This window comes from Styela clava, chromosome 4 (assembly GCF_964204865.1).
Source record: "Styela clava chromosome 4, kaStyClav1.hap1.2, whole genome shotgun sequence".
Classification (NCBI taxonomy): Eukaryota; Metazoa; Chordata; class Ascidiacea; order Stolidobranchia; family Styelidae; genus Styela; species Styela clava.
The window spans coordinates 7,840,477-7,860,235 of record NC_135253.1 but is presented as its reverse complement, the minus strand read 5'-3'; the positions used below and the strand labels follow the sequence as shown (position 1 = coordinate 7,860,235).

The window sequence follows — 19,759 nt, the reverse complement described above, 5'->3', positions numbered from 1 at the left end:
TTTCGTTTCAGTTTCTGATAAAAAGTCGGACAAATAGATCTTCGCGGATGGATCAATCATTCAATTTATGTCACGTATGCGATTTTGTATATCATTTGAAGGGGAATAGAAGATATATAAGCCGTCGCGATGTTTTCCATAAATTTTTATGATTTTTTAGTTTCGAGCTGGCTGGTTGATCGATAGAAGTTATATTCAATAAACACGGACACGTGTTTTAGCCGTCAAATGGACTCCGATAAAAAAATTTAACAACAAAGACTTGGAAGCAAGCCTTCTTAAATAGACTTTTAAGGAAGCTTAGTAAACTTGCTGTAACATTATGATCATAATCAAAGAATCCCGTTATTTTGAAATCTTTTACAAAAGATAATTCCTTCAATTACCCCGTTTTTATTTCTATAAATTTTAGTTAATCGCATCAGAAACATACTATACTTTACATAAAGAAGAATCTCCTACTACTTTCATTAAACGCTACTAGTGTTTATACTGGGAAAGTATTGCTCAAAGTCATCCTACAAGATGACTGAAGACATTCTCTTTAACTTACTCGTTACTAAACTTGAAATTTGAAACAAACGCATTCGTGTCTTTCGTGACATCCGAGTGAACGGTTTTGTTACTCCTTGGATCTCCCAGCTTTTTATTACGTGTAGTCAACTGCTTTATGCGGATAGTTGGTTCTCAGTCGGGAGTTCAAAGACCCCCAAGGTTGCAATCAAAGTTAGACAACAAAAATTTCCCTCAGTTTTCATACTCATGTTGCCTCTTTGGGGTCGTGGGGTAGAATCAAGTAATCATATTACGATAACATTTCATTATTAGAGCTGTAGGTAAACTCAAATAGTATGTGCGGGCACGATATGCGGGTATTTTATAGTAATTTATAGATGGATTAGTACGTCGGTGCATAAAACGCAACAACGGGTATTTCTCCCGAAGGTTCTTTAAGTTCATATCATATATTACGATCCTTCATTGAACAAGAGGGGATAAAGCAATTTATTTTTATTCCCAACTTTAATTGTATTTTTCTCATTTCACCATAAGATGCAACTATGCGTTTCTCTCCCTTGGGATGTATAGGATATCCCATCCCACACTGTTCTTGGTAAACCTGGTGGCTTACGAGGAAAGGCAACATAATCCTTGCTAAATTGAATTGCTATTTCTATAACTTTGTCTCCTTATAATTACATGTTTCTCGAGTCCAACGTCTGCGAGTCTTACTAAAACGCTATTCAAACGTCGTTTTCATATCGACAAGACTGAACAAAACGTAACCAATAGTAATTAGATGGTCGTCTTAAAATGTACATTTGTCCGAATAATACGGGTTTTGTTGTTGCAAAAACAGAATAATTTATTTATAACCGGAGGCTAACGCTCTGTGGTCGGATGTCTGTAACCGTGTCGAGGTCACTATGCAACGAGTTTCATCTGCCCCAAATGAAGACTGGCGGTGGAGGAAAACTATACCAATACGTTACTGAGTAATGTTAGTCGAAAATAAATATTATTGCTCTGAAAAAATATATCTTTTACAAGTGTCGAGTTAGAATATTTTATTGCTGTCTGAAAGTAGTGATGGGCTTTGCCGCTTTAGACATTTAGAAACGTCGAAGTTCGACTTCGAAACGAGTTTTATGTCCAAAGTATTTAAAGTGCAATGGTCGTCGAGTCGCATTCATTTTTGTCGTTGTCATCGGTATTGAAAAGTATGTTCGTCTTAACTCTGTTCATTAAAGATCTTATTGCCATGTTTTGTTACATCTTTTGGCATTGCAAACGTGCAAAGGGAAAACATGACAATTTTTGTCCTTCCATGCTTGGTCATCGACAAAATGCAAATCGAATTTTTCACGTATAGAGCCCTATCTAAGAAAAATACACCTTCCTTTAGTATCGTGTGGCTTAATTTCTATGATTATGACTGGAGCTGGAAAATGCGGTAATTGCAAAAACAACTAAAACTCATTAATTTTTGTACGATACAGCGCATTAATAAAGGTTGTTAATGGTTGATGGAAATAAAAAAAATTTAACACTCGCCTTTTTCATATTGAAGTTTCCATCCAGCCCTGATTCGGTAATACTCGGCATTGATAGATTCCTAGCATGAAACAAAATATACATATATTTTATATTTTTATATTATATTTTTATACAAATATATTTTAATCTCAGCACAGTATTTCAAGAATACTCATTTCTTGGTATTATTCTGCCTACTATTTTAGACTGAAAATGTGGTACTCCTGAAGTATGCGCATCGAGATGTCGCACAACCTGAACCTCAGCCTGGTACACAACCTGAGTTCAGGTTGTGCACCATCTTGGTGCGCATACTTCAGGAGGTCCAAAAATGTTATCTACCCAATAGGCCACACATAGAGGCGTGTCTATTTCATTGCAATTTACAACTTTGATGTGAAATTGATCGCGTTGCAACTCGATGAAAAATGACTACTACTCGAAGCATTTCGTGTTTTTGCTAGGCATCAATATTCAAACATTTTCTCTTCAAACTCTCTCTTTGGAACATCGAAACCCTGATAACCTGATACTGGCCATGCTCTTCACCCTGCACTACGGCATTATCGTTTCTCTTATCTCGCAATTCAGTCTCAGCTATTAAAATCTCACTCTGCTTAATCCAGGAGAATTCATGAAGCTGAGCCTCGTATGATTGTGAATAATTCCGTGCACTGAACTCGCGGTATTATACGCAGAGTGCTGAAGAGAATCTATCAAAAATCTATCTGAAATTTATTAGCTTAAAAATCGGCTCCTTGTTTTTAATCAAAATTTCCCTCTGATTAGACGAGGGAGCCAAATCAGTCGTATTGAACATTTGAAAGGATCCATATTTTTTGCTTATACATATATATATATATTTATCTTTCCTAACTCCTGACTTAGTTGCCTTACAACATGATTAACAACAGCAGAATAATCGTTCAGAAGTTAAGCAGAATCAGTTTTGTTACTCACACATTCCGGTACTGATCTGGCATTCTTACGACTAACATAGACGTAAGTGTTCACTGAATTTAGTACTGTGGCCGAGAGCTCGAAGCTACTTCTACTTCTGATTACGTTAATCATACCAACATGATATAAAAACAAGAGCGCTATGCTCAAATATATGGACACATCACAAGGTGTTGCTATTTTTTATTCTGACACATAAAAAAGGAATCTCTTGAGGTACACAGAAATTTTTGAAATAAGTAAAAGTAATAGCCTTCTGGCGAAAAAATCAATTTTTACCCACAGAAAATTTCAAAGCAATTGGACCAGTATTCAAAGAGAAAAGCGATTTTATCATGACGAAGGAGGAGAAAAACAAGAACAACAACATAATATTGAAACGATCGTTATGTCCACTGACGTGTCCAACAAGAAAACAATGCTTAAATATATGGAAACAAAGGCGCCGCTGTATCGGTATCTCACGCGCGACACACACAAAACTGTGTCTTGGCACCGAGTTCGCAAAATCAAAACGTGGATGGTTGTGACGGTCATTCTTGCCGGAATAGAAACGGTCTCTTTCATAGATCAATGTAAATTTGAAAAAATAGTCTTGGTATTACCTATGTACCACTTGTGACAGATTGGGCTATTGGTTAGAGAGAAGATGCTACTTTTTCAGCACCAAAAATTTGCCCCCAAAACAACATCAACAAATTAGCAAACGATCCGTATGACCTCTCCGGTTTCAAATAATAATAAATGTGCATTATGGATGGTATAAATGACTTTGTAAAAGAAAATTTTGAAATCTGGGAGATGGTCTCTTGTAACACCCTTGGGGATTCTTCTCCTTGTTAGTTTATTTACATTGAAGCCACTTTTTGATATTGATCTATTTCCACCCCCATGTATGCCCATGAGCCTTGAATAATGATTGTTTGAGAGTTGAAGATGTCTGATTATACTGTGTGTTTACAAGAATTGCCATGGCTTTTCTTATTTGGCCAAGTTGTTTTATCAAGTTATTTTTCTCAAAAAAATCAAATTACTTGTTTAATGCATGTTTATCGATAACTTGACGCAACAAATTTCAAAATATTAATTTATTTACATTACAATGCATTTCATTGATGGACATGGTCGATATATTTATTTACTCCATGACATGTATCATCCAATTCTTATTCTAATGTGAATGATGCTCAGCGTAATTTTAAAAAGCCTGCATTTGTAGAGTTAAATGTCCCTTTTGCAAGTACATTGTAATGGGAATTTGAAATTGCCCTCAGGAGAAAATGTCAAGGAGAAAAACTTCTACATTTTTCAATTTCTCCAGATGAAACAGTGAAGCAACATTAATAAAGTTATGGGGAGAAATTTACAATCAATTAGTGTGGTTTTATTGTTTTTCTAATCATTTTGTCGATCTTGTTTAGGGATAATTCAAAATAATTCAGTTGGTTGTTTGTGGAACATATCGAACAAGTAAAACAAGCAGTACAAGTGTAGGAAAATTGGCACAAGTGTTGGACAAGTAAAAGGCATGTGTGAGACACATGAGACAAGTAAAAAAATGATATTTTTGAGACACTGAACGATTTGTAGGCTTTACCCGGGGTAACAACAAAATTCTGTGAAGTCTTTTCTAATCGGCACTTGATAATTTCTGCTGTTTACGACATTTTCACAAATGCTTAAATATCATTGTTTTATTTTAAATGTTTATCCCGTTTTCTCAGTTGGATATTTCTTCATTCACATAAATGTATAATAGCGGCAAAACTATTTAGTTCTCTATCATTTTTTCATTACTATTTTGATAATGTAATAATGATATACAATCAAACAAATTTTGGTCAGTTGCATATAACACGATAATAAGTACATAAGTAACGAGAAGTTTTGATACCGCATGAAATAAGTTTTATTTCTGTTTACCAGTGTTATTGATTTAAAGTTAGATCGATAACATAACTTTGCTCTAATCTTCTGAATCTCTGAAACCTAATTATAGCAGCATAAAGGGTAGGGGAACAAAGGAATTTCTGTTTATCAACTAGATCCATTGGATTGATTGGCTTCTTCACTATTTCCATGTCCGAGAGGCCGTGGGTCGCAACCAAAATCGTCTTATTGCCCTACCCCCTCTTTCGGGATAGATTTGAAGTATCGTATCTCAACTAGAAATCTGCGTCAGCTACAATGTTTTTTATTTACATACATAAATTTTAAAGGCAGAGTATCCAATTTTATGAATATCAAACGATTGAATACTTCTCTATTATCATGAAATTTCCAAAATTTTATCGTTTTGAAACTAAACAGGACACCAACAATTTTAAAGTATCGGTAGCAATTACAGAGATAAATACCTTTTTTACAAAATGGAATATTAATATTTTTTGTGCATGAAATGAAGGAACGACTTTGTTTGAGACATTCATAATAAATAATACAAAACATGATTTGGTATTTCGGACTATTTGTCAACTTTCTCAATCTGGTACCTAATAGTCAAACACACGCTATGTACGTGCGTGTTTTCAATACACAAATAAAAAAAAAGAGTACCATATGGACCTCCATAAAATTCACAAAAACAGCTTTTACCAAATAATTATTTGGTTCTTTATTGTAAATTTATTGTTGTGAGTATTATAGAGTAAACAAAAGTTCTGTTCAAACTGTTTCATTTTATAATTGACCAAGCAATTAAACTATTCACTTATTAAGCCCTAAAACGCCATGGCTTCCTAAAAGCGTATGCTAGAGTGCTCTTCCGCGAGATGACGCGCATGTGCGAGTATCCAATATAATACTACATATGCGACCCCATGTCCAGAAATTTGTAAAAAACAACAACCTAGAACTCGATTCTTATTGCATCTGGTAGAAGATTAATCACTAACTATAGGTACTTAATTTTAATTTGATCGTTTTCTTGTATTATTTTCCATCAAAACAATAGCAAAACCATTATCATAGCTAAAATAGTTACCGATAAATTCACAATTGTATTTACGAAATGTGCGAATTCAACAACTCACTTGATGATTTGATGACGTCACACCCTAATTATCACTGCATAAAAGATTTGAAAAACAGCAAGTGTAATAATTGTTGACCGTAATTGGCGCAGCAAGTCGTAAACAACGCAATGTGTGCCGTTATAGCGACATTGACAATGAAGGAAGGTAGAGGAAAATTTCACATGTTTGAAAACATCACGGTGCCAAGGATGAAATGGATCACTAAAACTGCATGCTAACCCAGTACAAAGTCATTACAAGAGGAGCTTCTTTCTGTCATTCTTAGCTGGGTTATATAAGTGATTCTTACCAGCTTTTCAGACCTCTGACTCGACATTTATTTTCAAATCGATGCTATTTATAACTCAGACAATTTCCGACGACACAAAAGCGTTTTATTGGTTGTGTTTACTACAGAAGTTCCCGATAAGACATATATGTATAAGATATTAGTTCTTATTAACCATTCAAATTGGAACCATATGTAAATAAGCGAAATATCAACATCCAGGATAGAGCTGGTTTTGGTGGCGTAACAGCTGATGCCCAGTTAGGATTTTTCATGAGAATATTGAGTTGAAAAAAAGAATAAGAACGTAGAAGAAAAAATATATGAGACCAGCCGCATACGTCGTTCGACAATGCTTCGATGCGATGCATTGCATTATTTGTTTTGCGTGCTACAGTGAGTCTGTTGTTTTACTTAAAGTGTCACTAAAGTTTAATTTTACAAGATAGTTGAAATTGCAGTAAATGCGTGTATTATTCGATGTAAATGTAGTGGGGTATAATGAATCATAGGGTCGCACCACAATCATCAATTTTAATCAGTTACTTATAGGTATACCGTATAATATTGAATTAAATAAATGAAGCGTCGGGTGTAGAGCCTGACTCGCACATATTCAATCACGAAATTATAATAAGAAAATTCTTAATAATAAGTAGATAATGTCAGCTGATGCCGAAGCATTTTGCCTGCATTTTGTATATACATTACAGATATTTTGTTCAATAATTACTTCTTTCGAACATGCTGTTCACGAGAATACTCAAAGTCTTTCTACTGCTTTGGCTGATGACAGCGTCTTTTTCCGCAGCAGACGAAAGGATTAAGAAAACTGACAGAAGAGGCAAACGATTTCGAGAAGGTATTGGAATAATATATGTTTTGGGCGGTACTATTCCAGCTTCATAAATAAAATAAAAAGATAGTTTTTACTTATAGCTTTAGTTTAAATAAAATTATTACGGAATTCAAAATTTCACATGCTAAAATTTTAATTTATAAAACAAAACTGAGACATTTTCAGTCATCGATAGTTGATGAAAATACTAAAAAATTGCAAAATATAATTTCAACCTTATTTGTTAACATTTGTAATGAAATTCTGTCTTTTTTTCAGATTTGCATTAGAAAACAAAATTGAAGATGTCACATTCGATTTTTTTTTGTTTTTTGCTATTCGCCTCGACCAGACTTCACCCAAGGCAATGGACAACTAATAAATATTTATTATTGAAAGCATTCTTTCACATGCCATTGCGTGTAATCAAACAGAAAATTTATTTGCAAAATAAACACCTTCTTCGCTACCAGACCATGCTTGCTGATTATCATTTGAGAAGTAAGCAGAAATAACAATGCCTAATAGGTTAAATATCTATGCTTAGATATATTTGTAGATAATACAAACACATTTATTACACACTGCGGGCTTCAAAACAGTATTTCATATTATCTTGATCAACTTGACATTAAACTTTAATATGCCGACATGCTTTTAAGATAATAGGCTGAATGAACTTTTATAACATGTTCATATTAAACCTGAACTATCGTGTCAATGTAAGTGGATTTTGCCTAATAAAATACTGTTGCTGACTTGTTTTTGGTCTTTCACTTTATTTACATCAATGAGGAGAGATTTGAAGCCCCAAAATAGATAGTAGAAAATTAAATAGAAGTCAATTCAGCAAATTATGTTCATGTCAACAGCTATAGAACGAGAATTCAAAAATGTTTGACGATCCTTTTTATATAGTTCAAGTTCTTTTCCCCACATAGTAAAGAAAGTTGCATTAAATTACTTCTAAGTCGAATTACCATAATTCATAGTTTCAATCGACCTTGGACAAAAATGGTCTCTACTTCAAACTCATCGGAAGTATAGTTAATATTATATAAAGTTTCGGCAAATTGGTAAAAACAGTCGTTTCGAACATGGTTTACGGGACCCAAAAAGGGATCGCAGGCATTCTCAGAGGGTAGCGAAAGTATTGTTTTAAGCTGGTAAAAACATATAGTTTGTCCCCGTTTTGTATCAAGACAGTATAGTAAATTGCCTTTAAAGTGATTATATTTCTACAAGCCGCTGGACATGTCGACGTTTTTCACCAACATTAGGAAAGTGTAACATAAACAGAGAGTATTCTCATTATTTGTGAAGTAATATATATTAGAGTTGTGCAGAGAAATTGAGCGGTTTAAAAGTAAATACTTTTACTAAAACTTCGCACAATGATGAATTTTTTCAAAATAATGATATAAACAAATTCAAACGAGATCAATGCCGAGTTTTACCAAAGTAGTGCTGGATGGAAACATTCAAGTTGAAGTGTTGAACCCAATTACCACAGTATGTGCCATCGTAATTGATAGAGAGGCTTCGTGAAAAAGAATAAAAAATGATGAGGTTAATGGCCGAAAATGTGAAGCTTAGTTAGACTTTTTCATAAGGATATTGAGTTGAAAAGAGAATGAGAACGTCGAAGAAAAAATAGATCCAGCCAGCGGCATACGTCTTTCGACAATGCTTGCTTCGACGCGATGCATAGCATTCTTTGTTTTGCATGCTACAGTGCCGCAATTACTTTACTTTGTCACTGAATTTTAAGTTTATAATTCTTTCGCGATGGCAGTGAATGTGTGTATTGTTTTTGTGAAAATGCAGTGGGAGATAATGAATCGTAGGGTCGCACCACAATTATCAATTTCAATCAGTTGTAGGTATATTAATGAAATAAACTAATGAAGCATACCATAATATAAAGTCTACTCGCACATATTCAATCACGCAATTACAATGCTTAGCAAGTGATAATAAAGCAGATAAAATTAGCTGGTGCTAAAGCATTTTACCTGCGTTTTGTATCTACATTACAAATATATATTTTGTTCTACAATTAGTTTTTTCGAACATGCTATTCACAAGATTACTCAAAGTCTTTCTACTGCTTTGGCTGATGACAGCGTCTTTTTCTGCAGCAGACGAAAGGATTAAAAATCCGAATGATAGAAGAACAGGCAAACGATTTCGGGAAGGTACGAAAATAATATATGTTTTGGGCGGTACTATCCCTGCTTCATAAATAAAAGAAAGATAGGTTTTACTTATATTTTAGCTTAAATAAAATTATTACGGAATTCAAAGTTTCACATGCTACAATTTTAATTTATGACACAAAACAAGACATTTTCAGACATTGATAATTAATGGAAATATTATATTGCAAAATATAATTTCCACTTTATTTGTTAACATTTGTAAAGAAATTCTGTCTTCTTTTTTCAGATCTGCATTAGAAAACAAAATTGAAGATGTCGAATTCGAAAATATTTTGTTCTTCACCCGAGGCAATGTCCGACTATTAACTAATTAATATTAAAAACATTCTTTAACATGTCATTCCGTGTAAACAAACAGAAAATTTATTTGCAAAATAAACACCTTCTTCGCTCCCAGACCATGGTTAATAATAATCATTTGAGAATTAAACAGGAATAACAATGTCTAATAGGTTAAATATCTATGCTTAGATGTATTTGTAGATAATACAAACACATTTATTACACACTGCGGGCTTCAAAACAACATTTAATATTATCTTGATCAACTTGACATTAAACTTTAACATGCCCACATGCTTCAAAGATAACAGGTAGAATAAACTTTTGTAACATTTTAATATTAAACCTGAGCTAACGTGACAATATAAGATGATTTTGCCTAATAAAATACTGTTGCTGACTTGTTCCTGGTCTTTCGCTTTATTTACATCAATGATGAGAGATTAGAAGCCCCAAAATAGATAGTAGAAAATTTATCTCGAGTCAATTGATCAAATTCATGACCATATGTCAACCGCTATTAAACGAGCATTCCAAAAAAATTTGACGAACATTTTTATATTATTCAAGTACTTTTCTGCACACAGCTGCATTAAACTACTTCCATCGCCATGATTTGCAGTTGTTTTCGACCATTCACAAAAATGCTTTAGACGCATTGGAAGTATGGATAATATTATAAAAGGTTGCAGTGTATTGGTATGAACAGTGGTTCCCAACCTGGCTTACGGGACTCAAAAGAAGATCGCGGGGCATTCACAGAATGTCGCGAAAGTATGGTTTTAAGCTGTCAAAAACACATATATATTTTGTGTATTAACACAGTATTGTAAGTTGCCGTTAAGATGATTATATTTCTACAAGCCGCTGGAGGTGCAACAGTCGACATTCTTCACCAAAATTAGAAAGGTGTGACAGAAACTTGCAAGAGAGTATTCCAATTACTTGTGAAGTAATATTAGAGTTGTGCAGAGAAATTAAGCGGTTTAAATGTAAATACTTTTACTGAAATTTCGCACAATGATAAATTTTCTCAGAAGAATCATATAGAACAAATTCAAACGAATTCATTGAGGCTTTTTCAAAAATTAAACCACTGAAACTTGTTTTTAATAACCTCCGGGCAGATCAACACGCCCTAAATTAAGTACTTTTATTTTAAAGGTAACTTCGCGCGAGAGGGCAAAACAGTATTTATCAAAAATAAAAACAAATGAAAATTACCTTGAATAAGGAGTTACACGTCAATATGGAAAAAAATGATACAATTCATCTATCTAAGCCAGCTCCTAAAGAAATAGCAGTTTAAGAAATAGAAATAATGTAAGAAGATGTTTATCATTTTTATGTAATGGGAAATTCGGTCAGATGGTCGAAAGATGTTTAAAACGTAATTGGGGGGTGGGGAGGGGGGTATCAAAAAAGGCTGCTGTTGGAGATTTACGTAAACTATAGGGGCGCTGGATGTCAAGTCGGTCGCTGAAAACAAATCGGGCAGTCACAAGAAATGTAATTTCATTTGCGATGTCAATTTACTCTAGTTGTGTATTTAAATTTAACCTAATTTTTCTGTGCTTTTGGTGTGAGGAATTTACTATTTAGCGTGATATATTTTGACTTTGTTAGCTATAGTGTAATTTTACATAATGAGCTTAGTATAGCGCATGTTTTACTTTATTGACGCTTCATTCATCGAAGCCCTTCTACGCCGCTCTGCATGAAAAGTCGCTATTATTTTGAATTAAAGTTATATGACAATGGATCCATCGCTATCAACGCACAGTGAGTCGGGCAAAAAATATTTAAGTAGGTGAAAATGTATTTTGATAAAAAAATAACGAAATTCCACTGACAATTGTTGTAGCGCGCCATTGCTGGCGCTATCACTGCTACGATTGGTCGTTTTCATGGCTTCATTGCAACACTGAAAGTAGCAAACTTAAATATGCGGTCGATTCATCGGCACCATCTGGTGGCTAGATATATAATCTGTCCTTTTAGATTATCCTTGATTATAGTCATCAAGGCATTGAATAGTACAAAAGTCCATGCGCTATAAGCTTATAAACAATTGCAAAATGAGATGCATAAAGCATTTGAGCGCATATGGATAATGGATAATATTTCCTAATATTTTGATATGCTTGAAGAGGAACTTTGATTCGCATTACAAAGCGATATTGTATAACGTTTTTGATATATATACAATGAAATCGGACGGGATTATTATTATGCGTGGGGTCGGATTAAAAAATTTCATAACATTTCTTAGCTTCTGATTGGTAGAGCAATTCATTAATTAATATCCCATTATGAAAAAACAATTTTCTGTCGGCCTAAAAAAAAAGTTACAAGACCCCGATAAAGTGCGAAAATGCCGTGCCTGCACCATGCCTGCAAAAAAAAAAGCATGAACATGGCCAGACAAAGAGATTCGTGAATTTTTCTGACAGAGACGACGCTGAATTATAACAAGGTGTTGGATTTTTGGCATATATATGTGTGTGTTTGGGGGTAGTTACTAAGTTGTCTAAGTGAGCTCGGCTAAAAAAAAGTTTGGAAAACAGTAGATTACTGCTAGCATCGAAGGACGCATGCTCTGGTATTGTTGTGCTATAATTTCACATACCTATTATACGCGACAAAGATCATGTACCAATATTTACCCTTCCCTCAAATTTTCTAGCTAATAACTGTTAGTTGACTACCTATCGCCTTACATGATATTAGCAAAATGTGGGAGTAAATGTTTGGAACGAATGTACATAATAAAAAAATAAAAATTATACATACACATCACCACAAGCATGAATAATTGATCCGCTAATCAGTCCACCTAAGTATAGTGATGAGATTCAAAATTTTAGGAACGAGTGTTATTTTTTACCGAAATCACTAACAACAGGTTCCCTCATTACAGAAAACCATGTGGAATTAAACTAAAAAAGCAAGAACGGGTTCGCTGATTAATACGACATTCCAAGAACGGATTCCGGGAACCCGTGCGAACTCCCTGAACCCCACGACTGCACCTCGCCTGATGTAATCCAGTAGGCTTATTATGTAATAGGTGAGCGGGTGTAATAACTAGGGTGAATCGCCGAATTAGCAAAACTATTAAAAACAGATACTGCAAAATAAAACTTTCATAACACAAGCGCAAGTCCATAATAAATTTGATGAAAATTTTTCACAATTATTGCGAAATAAAAAAAACAAACCATCGGGTATATATCCAATTAAGAAAAAGGGAATTAATGGCGGAATGTATTAGCAGACTGCGGTATTGAGGGACAACGAAAGGCAGTTTAAATGAAATTTTGTCGTAGAGGTGCATACAAAATCTTTCGAAAATACTTACATAATAATCCCTCCTGTTCTTCGCATAAAAATTTCAAGCCGTTATATCTTGACTAAAATGCGGCATATACATTTCACTTATTTCAGTTTCTATAGGAAGCAAAGAATGGCAAGTACCACATTAATGACTCAATGAGTAAATTGGGCGTTATAATAACACCTTGACCAAGTTTTTGTTGAAAATATAGGGTAATTTCACCGAAGTTAAGCCCCGTAACGTCATAGCCATTTCACTCTTTTCTCGACTAAAATTCGGCGTATCAAATTCTACCCTACAGCAAGCATGAAATGTTGAGCGAAATGAAAATTTCTCACCAAGTAAATTTGGCGTAGACTTTAGAAATGCCTCAAGGAGTAAATAAATATGGTATTGCATGGACAATAAATGGTCGACTTAGTTTTGAAATTAAGGTAATTTCAGGTTAGGATCTTTGGCGTAGTTATTTCACGTTTGTGTTCATATATTTGAGCATTTCTTTCTTCTTTTTTATGGTATTGAATTCTGTATGAACTACTTTATCCGGTTTTAATATTAGTTCAGTTGCCTAGTTGATCAGTGGTCGTCACTAAATAACTGACAGCTTCAGTATCGTTCTACTCCTAATACCGATTAAAGTAAAAAATACCAACATTTTGAAAATGATAAAATTGGTCTTCATAGATTTTATCTAGGTAAATGGTCGTTATCATTTTCTTGCGGCATAGGATAGTTTTACGTTCTTCTAATATTTGATAAAACGAGTAGTCTCAAGCAGTATGTTTCGATTGCATAACTCAAAGTATAATCAGGTATTTTTGTTGTTGTAAAATACTGTACATTTTCTGTTTCTTTGCAAACTTGTGATTGATTACATGTCTGTAGTGTTATAGGTAGACTTACCTTATATATAAAAAAACCGAGACAGTGCTGATTGGACAAACCTTTCCGAGGTTTATATGTATATTGGTAATATTCAAATCGTTGGAAAATTTGCAATTTTCTTTTAGAATTTCAAATACCGGTCACTTAATAAAGGTACAGCTAATGTTAAATTCACGTAATAATCAAATAAAAATTATGACACTGAACTCATGAGGTAGGTCGCAAATCATTTTAAGGAATAACTGTTGTTGATAATTTGACTGATATTAATAAGAGGTATATGTTCAACAAATTCATCATTTAACGATTTTATTTTTTCGAAAAATATTCACTAATATTAAGTTAAATGGCGGTCATGGATTACTACATAGCCTGGATTATATTATCTGCAATATTTTTCGAAATTCTACGAAATTTCATCTCTCCGTTGTTTTTCTCTCGTGTTTCATTAACGTATAACAAACTTGGTCGTGGGAAAAAGATAACATGGGGAATAAGGTAAGGTAATCTTTCTCCTTTATGATGTCACAACCACTCCGACCAGGCTATTTTTCCATCTGGCTTCGTTCCCGCCAAGCTTAGCTCTACTCATTATATTTCGCCTATAAATCACTTATATACTTAAACTATGGTGCTGTATTAAAAATATACCTTGGAACGTGACACGTTAGGAGCACGCAAGCGGTTTTCGCCATTTGTAATGTCTGGGATTCCAATATAACAAACAAAAAATAGACGACGGGGGGATGTCAAATCAATGATATCTAGTGTGTATAAATCACGAACCAGAAGACTCCCGAGTATGCCCAACTGAATCATTTTTTCGTGAATAACCTCAACACCGACGCTCATTCGAACAGAAAGTGGCGATTCAAATAGAAATTAAGTTATCAATTAATACTGACAATAACTTTGCTAAGGTGGCAGTTTCATCAGTACTCCACAAACTATTACTAGATGAATTGGTCGCATGGCTTGAAAAATCACTTAGGAAAACTACCGTTTCTGGCGTTTCAATATTATTCAAATCCCACAAATACTAAGTAGGCTTGCACGTAATTTACAGATTTACGGAATTACGGAATTATTTCGAGTTACGGAAGGGAAGTTACGAATTACGTAAAGTCGTAATTATTGGTCGAGCGCTTTCGCGATTGAAACGAGCTCTCTTCGAAGCAGTCAATTCCGTCGATTGTAAAAAGTGAAAGTCCAAAAAGAAGTTAAAGCTTCGGTATTTGCAGTCGTTTTTCTCACTTTTCTCTCTCTTGCCAATACGTCACCGTGATAATTAATGTCGCGCTTATCAAACAGCAATATGACGACGGAAGAGAAATTGCGTAATGAACCAACGCAACTTCGTCTCTTCGGCATCGGTAAAGCGATTGAGACGGCAGAGAAACAACAATATGACGGGATTTTCCGCGATCCGGTAAAAATCCTTTGCGGACCGTTGACGGTCCGCGGACCGGCGGTTGGGAAGCACTGTTTTAGAATACTTAAATCGAATCCAGAATCCTATTCTATTTTTATAGTTACCGTATTTAAATAGTGGGATTTCTCCACCACAATGATTGAAATTAAAAAAAAAGCTAAATTGTAGCCTAAATGTTTAATGTATAACTATCTTTATGCAGTATTTAATTGAAAATGTCCTGATCATTGGATTATATTTAACCAAGGCAACGGGATTTAAGAATTTCGACGATCGTTTTTTTGTTTTGTTTTTAACAGTTCAATATTCTCAATTTAACTACTATCAAATATCAAGTATGAGCCAGTGTGTTTATTCTGTGCGAGAACCATTTTCAATTACAAAACCTTGATGTTCTGTTACCGGTTTTATCGTTTTATATCAGTCCGGACTTGTCCTTGCTCAATATATTTTTCCACAATGCCTCGCAATATTTCGGCCAAATATGATCAACTGTCTTTACCAAATGCGGCAACTTATTTTGATTCTTGAAAACCACCGACACTCGACCAAATTTGTGTCAATCTTGGCCGATAGGATCGTCGACTTGAGTTAGAAAAATAAGTTAATTTTTTCGTGCGTGCAAAATAAATGTCACAATATGCATTTTTTTGCGATAGAAATTTGTATTTTCGGAAAAGCTATATCATATAAGTACGGTATTTAAATTATGCGCAAATAATTAATATTTGATCTAAATTTGTTGCAAATAATGTTACAACATTTAGGCCGCGACAGGATTTAATCTAAAATGAAGTATGGTAATCGGAATAACGTCAATAAGTCGGCATCAATAATTATTATAAAATGCTGACTAGGTAGTAAAGTCGAATAATGTTAAAAACGGTGCAATAACAAGTCTTCGTCGCGAGGCAAGAGCAAGTATAATCAAACGAGAGAATACGCTCGTCATGGCATTGATAAATTGGAAACCCGACATTTTTTTGAATACGATTTTAAAAAAGTCAACTATCGTTTCATAAATATCCGTATACCAGTGTCGGTAATGATAAAATTGATCGCATAAAATTGGGACGGTTAATTTGCGAAGGTGATAAAGGAAATCAAAGCTAGCACAAAAGATAACAATCAGAATAAAATTAATTTGAATTCACTCTTGTCTTAACATCTGTCACCGGCGTGTAGTACTGCCAGGAATATGAAAACCCTAACTCGATGTCCAAATCGAAAATGAAGTGGATTCAATTGGTTGTTATGATAGGTTTAAATGTGTGAAAAAATATCGCAATTACGGGGTCATTACGTAATCGATTTGGCCGTAATTACGGAATTGATTTTTGTCAATTACGTGCAAGCCTAATACTAAGCCATATTCAACTAATTTTTGGCATACTAAAAGATAGTAAAATGGTTAGCCCTCTACTTAATTAATATACCAACGCTAATATTCAATAACTTCACTTTTACAGTTTTGCAAGTATAGCAAACGGTATCATTGTTGTATGTCTCAGTGTTTATACACTCAACCAGCCAGAGGCATGGGCCGAGCCGATTCAGTGAGTACTACTATTTATTTATTTAACAAACGCATGTGTAGTGTTTTTGTATTTTGAATCGTACAAATACATAGAATATATTCAAAATGCAAAATCTTTGCCAAAGAAATTCTATTGCACGCCTATCCAAAAACCGCGGGATCTTTCGGTTATAGACAGAAATTGGGGAAAATAGAAAACTCTCAAAATTATATGTTCAAAACTAACATTTCTAACACTATAACCTTCTCTATGCAAGAGGACTCCTTTAATGGAATCCTCAATTAATGATTGTGTGTTCGTTATTACTTCATGTTCATGTTTAGTTGAATATATATTATTAATATCTTCTACCAGGGAAATTTGTTTCAAGCAATTTCAAGAACACGATTCCACTTAATGTTATACATTCAAATGCTAAAAACTAAAAATAATTATTCCACCACTATTAGATAAATATCTAGTAGTAAGGGAATTTGAAAATTTTAAATCAACACTATCACGGAAGCACTCTGCCCAAATGCATTATGAATTTCTGTATAGCAAGCTGACCTTTAATACATGATAGATCGTTTATAATTGAATATCATGGCTGAAAACTTTTATGTATAAAAGAATTTCCATATAAAAACAATTTCCGGAGAATAAACAGGTTGACGTCACATTTTGTCGATGACAGTCTATAATCCAATTGCCAATATCGGGCTGATAATACTAGATATTTTCATTTCGTTTTAGATTTTGCGACTCATCAGTGAAGACGAACTTATATGTTATCGCTGGATATTTAGTTGCTGGTATTGTAAATTGCTTGTATGTGTTTAGTTGAGTATTACAAAATTCAAATGCTTCAAAATGCCAATAACAAGAACAGATTTCAAAATTTGGATAAATCTAAAGTTCTGACTTCAATGACTCTTAGGCAAAATTTTAAAAAAAGAGTGCGATATTTACTTCGGCATAGAAACAGTTAACTTGTCACAGTATTGGCCGAATTTATCAATTTAAAATATAGGATTTACCTAATCGGTTTAGCAATGTAAATTTTAACACGCTAAAAATCGTTCAAGCTATTTTATTAACTATTATTTGGTACACTGAAAAAAAGTGTTGATACTTCTACATTCGAAGGAATAATCGCTACGGAATAATTTTTCATTAAGATTTGTGGTGGATGTTCTACTATCCAGTAGAATCGGAAGCTTCAATCGTCTTTAAACTGCATCACTGTCTTTCTCTGATAGGATTCAGCATTGTTTTGGTATGTAGTTTGGTAATAATATTTCATTTTGAATGTTATCTATATATTATTTTACCTAATTTTGCTTGAAATGGTGTTATAATTACAGAATTACGAGATTTTGGGTCTATTTGTTACAATTCGACTGACATCGGAATTGTCACAAATTTTCAAACATACGGGGTAAGCATTTGTGCTATGAAAATTTTTTTTGTCGTTTCATATTATGCAAATGTAGTGGTTTCTACCTCTATGTCCATCTCATGTTTTATTTATTGTTATGTCTTTCAAGATTTTTTCATACATGTTCGCTCAAAGTTTAAAAGCCCTCAACTAAAAGTGGGGCTATAGAATAGGTATAGAAATGAGGCCTTATATATATATATATAAGTTTGTCATTGCAATATTTATAATTTATGTTTCACTTTCTAAATTCCAGCAAAATAAACTTTTGTTTATCAGGTCGTTATACAAGGAAAGCTGTGAAAAAATCAACAAAACTTACATATTGAATACAATCACCTTCACTCTTAGTTTTTTCTTATCGCGCGTTTTAGTTCAACCCGTGTTTTATTTGGAAGTTTGGAAAATTTTTGGAACTGAGGAATGGAAAAGGTGACGAATATACTTTAAATTTATCATAAACGTTTTCATTTTATTTAAATTTATTTAATACTTGTAACCAGATGCAGTATTTGATAAACCAAGTGATATAAAACAATAAAACATTCTTTAAATTTATGAAGTAAGAAAATATAGCTCAAAAAATATTATTCACTCATTCCAAGTAACAAATCAATCGCATATTTGGACTTATTTTCAAATATTACTGTTGGACATATCTATACTTGCCAAATATGTTACATCAATGTGTACAAATAATGAGCTTTTGGTTTATACGAACAATAGGTGGGGCTTTGCACTATACTCCATCCATTTTCATACTTAACTGGACAATTTCTGACATATTGAGATTGAGTTCACATCTCATATACCACTAGTATTTATCATGAAAAATCACTGTAACTAAACATGTACTTTTTCAGAATTTCGACACTCACTCATGTAATTTGGCTGTCTGTTGGTGCATTTTTGGACATTGTCAATTTGTACTGGTTCACCTTAGTTATGCGAGGTTTCTTTTCAATTGCAAGAAAAATGTTGCAAAACGGAACAATTCATAAAAAAAATGATAAAATCATTCTTACGAAAGACAAAAAACTGAACAAAATTTAATGATTTATACTGTTTTACTCGTACAACATATCCAATCATCTTTTACTCTTTTTTATCGTGGACGATGTATTTACCGTTTTTTTAGAAGAAAATATTAATAGTCGCTATGTGAGTGACTGTTGAAAATATGCGTCTGTTTTTTCATGTTTCTACCCTTTGTTTGTTATTATTGTATCGTATCAGTTTTTTGGTCAAAATTTTAATTAGTTAGGTGTCAAATGTATTCAACATCAGAATTTTCATTGTTCCATTTTAGTTTTAAACTTTTAAGGCCTCTCTCAAGAATGGCAGTTTATATTTGTTTCACTAACTATGACTAAGGTATACAATGTAGACTTAATTTTATGGAATATTTTTGAATTTTCTTGAAAAAGACGACTGTTTAATAAAATAAATCCGGCAACGTAAATTACTAACTTCGGTAGTTCGTAACTGATCTCTCAACTCTAGAA

The 19,759-nt window shown here is 33.5% G+C and overlaps 1 protein-coding gene and 2 long non-coding RNA genes across 4 annotated transcripts; all 3 read left to right on the top strand.

Annotated features, from left to right (window-relative positions):
- The first annotated feature begins 6,331 nt into the window (after window positions 1–6,331).
- On the top strand, window positions 6,332–7,896 carry LOC120326808 (uncharacterized). Of its 2 annotated transcripts, XR_005567458.2 has the most exons (3): window positions 6,383–6,696; window positions 7,014–7,162; window positions 7,418–7,896. It is a non-coding gene; the product is annotated as an uncharacterized LOC120326808 (long non-coding RNA). The 2 variants fall into 2 exon arrangements; XR_005567457.2 differs by having other exon boundaries at window positions 6,332–7,162.
- A 1,100-nt stretch (window positions 7,897–8,996) lies between these two features.
- LOC120326812 (uncharacterized) lies at window positions 8,997–9,758 on the top strand. Its single transcript, XR_005567463.2, has 2 exons — window positions 8,997–9,336; window positions 9,587–9,758. It is a non-coding gene; the product is annotated as an uncharacterized LOC120326812 (long non-coding RNA).
- Window positions 9,759–13,251: 3,493 nt separating this feature from the next.
- Window positions 13,252–19,747, top strand: LOC120326805 (TLC domain-containing protein 4-A-like). Its single transcript, XM_039393158.2, has 7 exons — window positions 13,252–14,362; window positions 16,766–16,852; window positions 17,570–17,628; window positions 17,995–18,092; window positions 18,181–18,254; window positions 18,534–18,686; window positions 19,118–19,747. Exons 1-7 carry the CDS (start codon window positions 14,211–14,213, stop codon window positions 19,305–19,307), a joined length of 813 nt encoding a protein of 270 aa, XP_039249092.2. The 5' UTR covers window positions 13,252–14,210; the 3' UTR covers window positions 19,308–19,747.
- The last annotated feature ends 12 nt before the right edge of the window (window positions 19,748–19,759 follow it).

Bases quoted from the DNA above. Each gene is read 5' to 3' on its own strand.
- LOC120326805 (XM_039393158.2), top strand. From the start codon at position 14,211: ATGGCGGTCATGGATTACTACATAGCCTGGATTATATTATCTGCAATA. The intron at 16,853-17,569 runs GTGAGTACTACT...ATTTCGTTTTAG, and splicing joins GCATGGGCCGAGCCGATTCA to ATTTTGCGACTCATCAGTGA. The intron at 18,093-18,180 runs GTATGTAGTTTG...TTATAATTACAG, and splicing joins TAGGATTCAGCATTGTTTTG to AATTACGAGATTTTGGGTCT.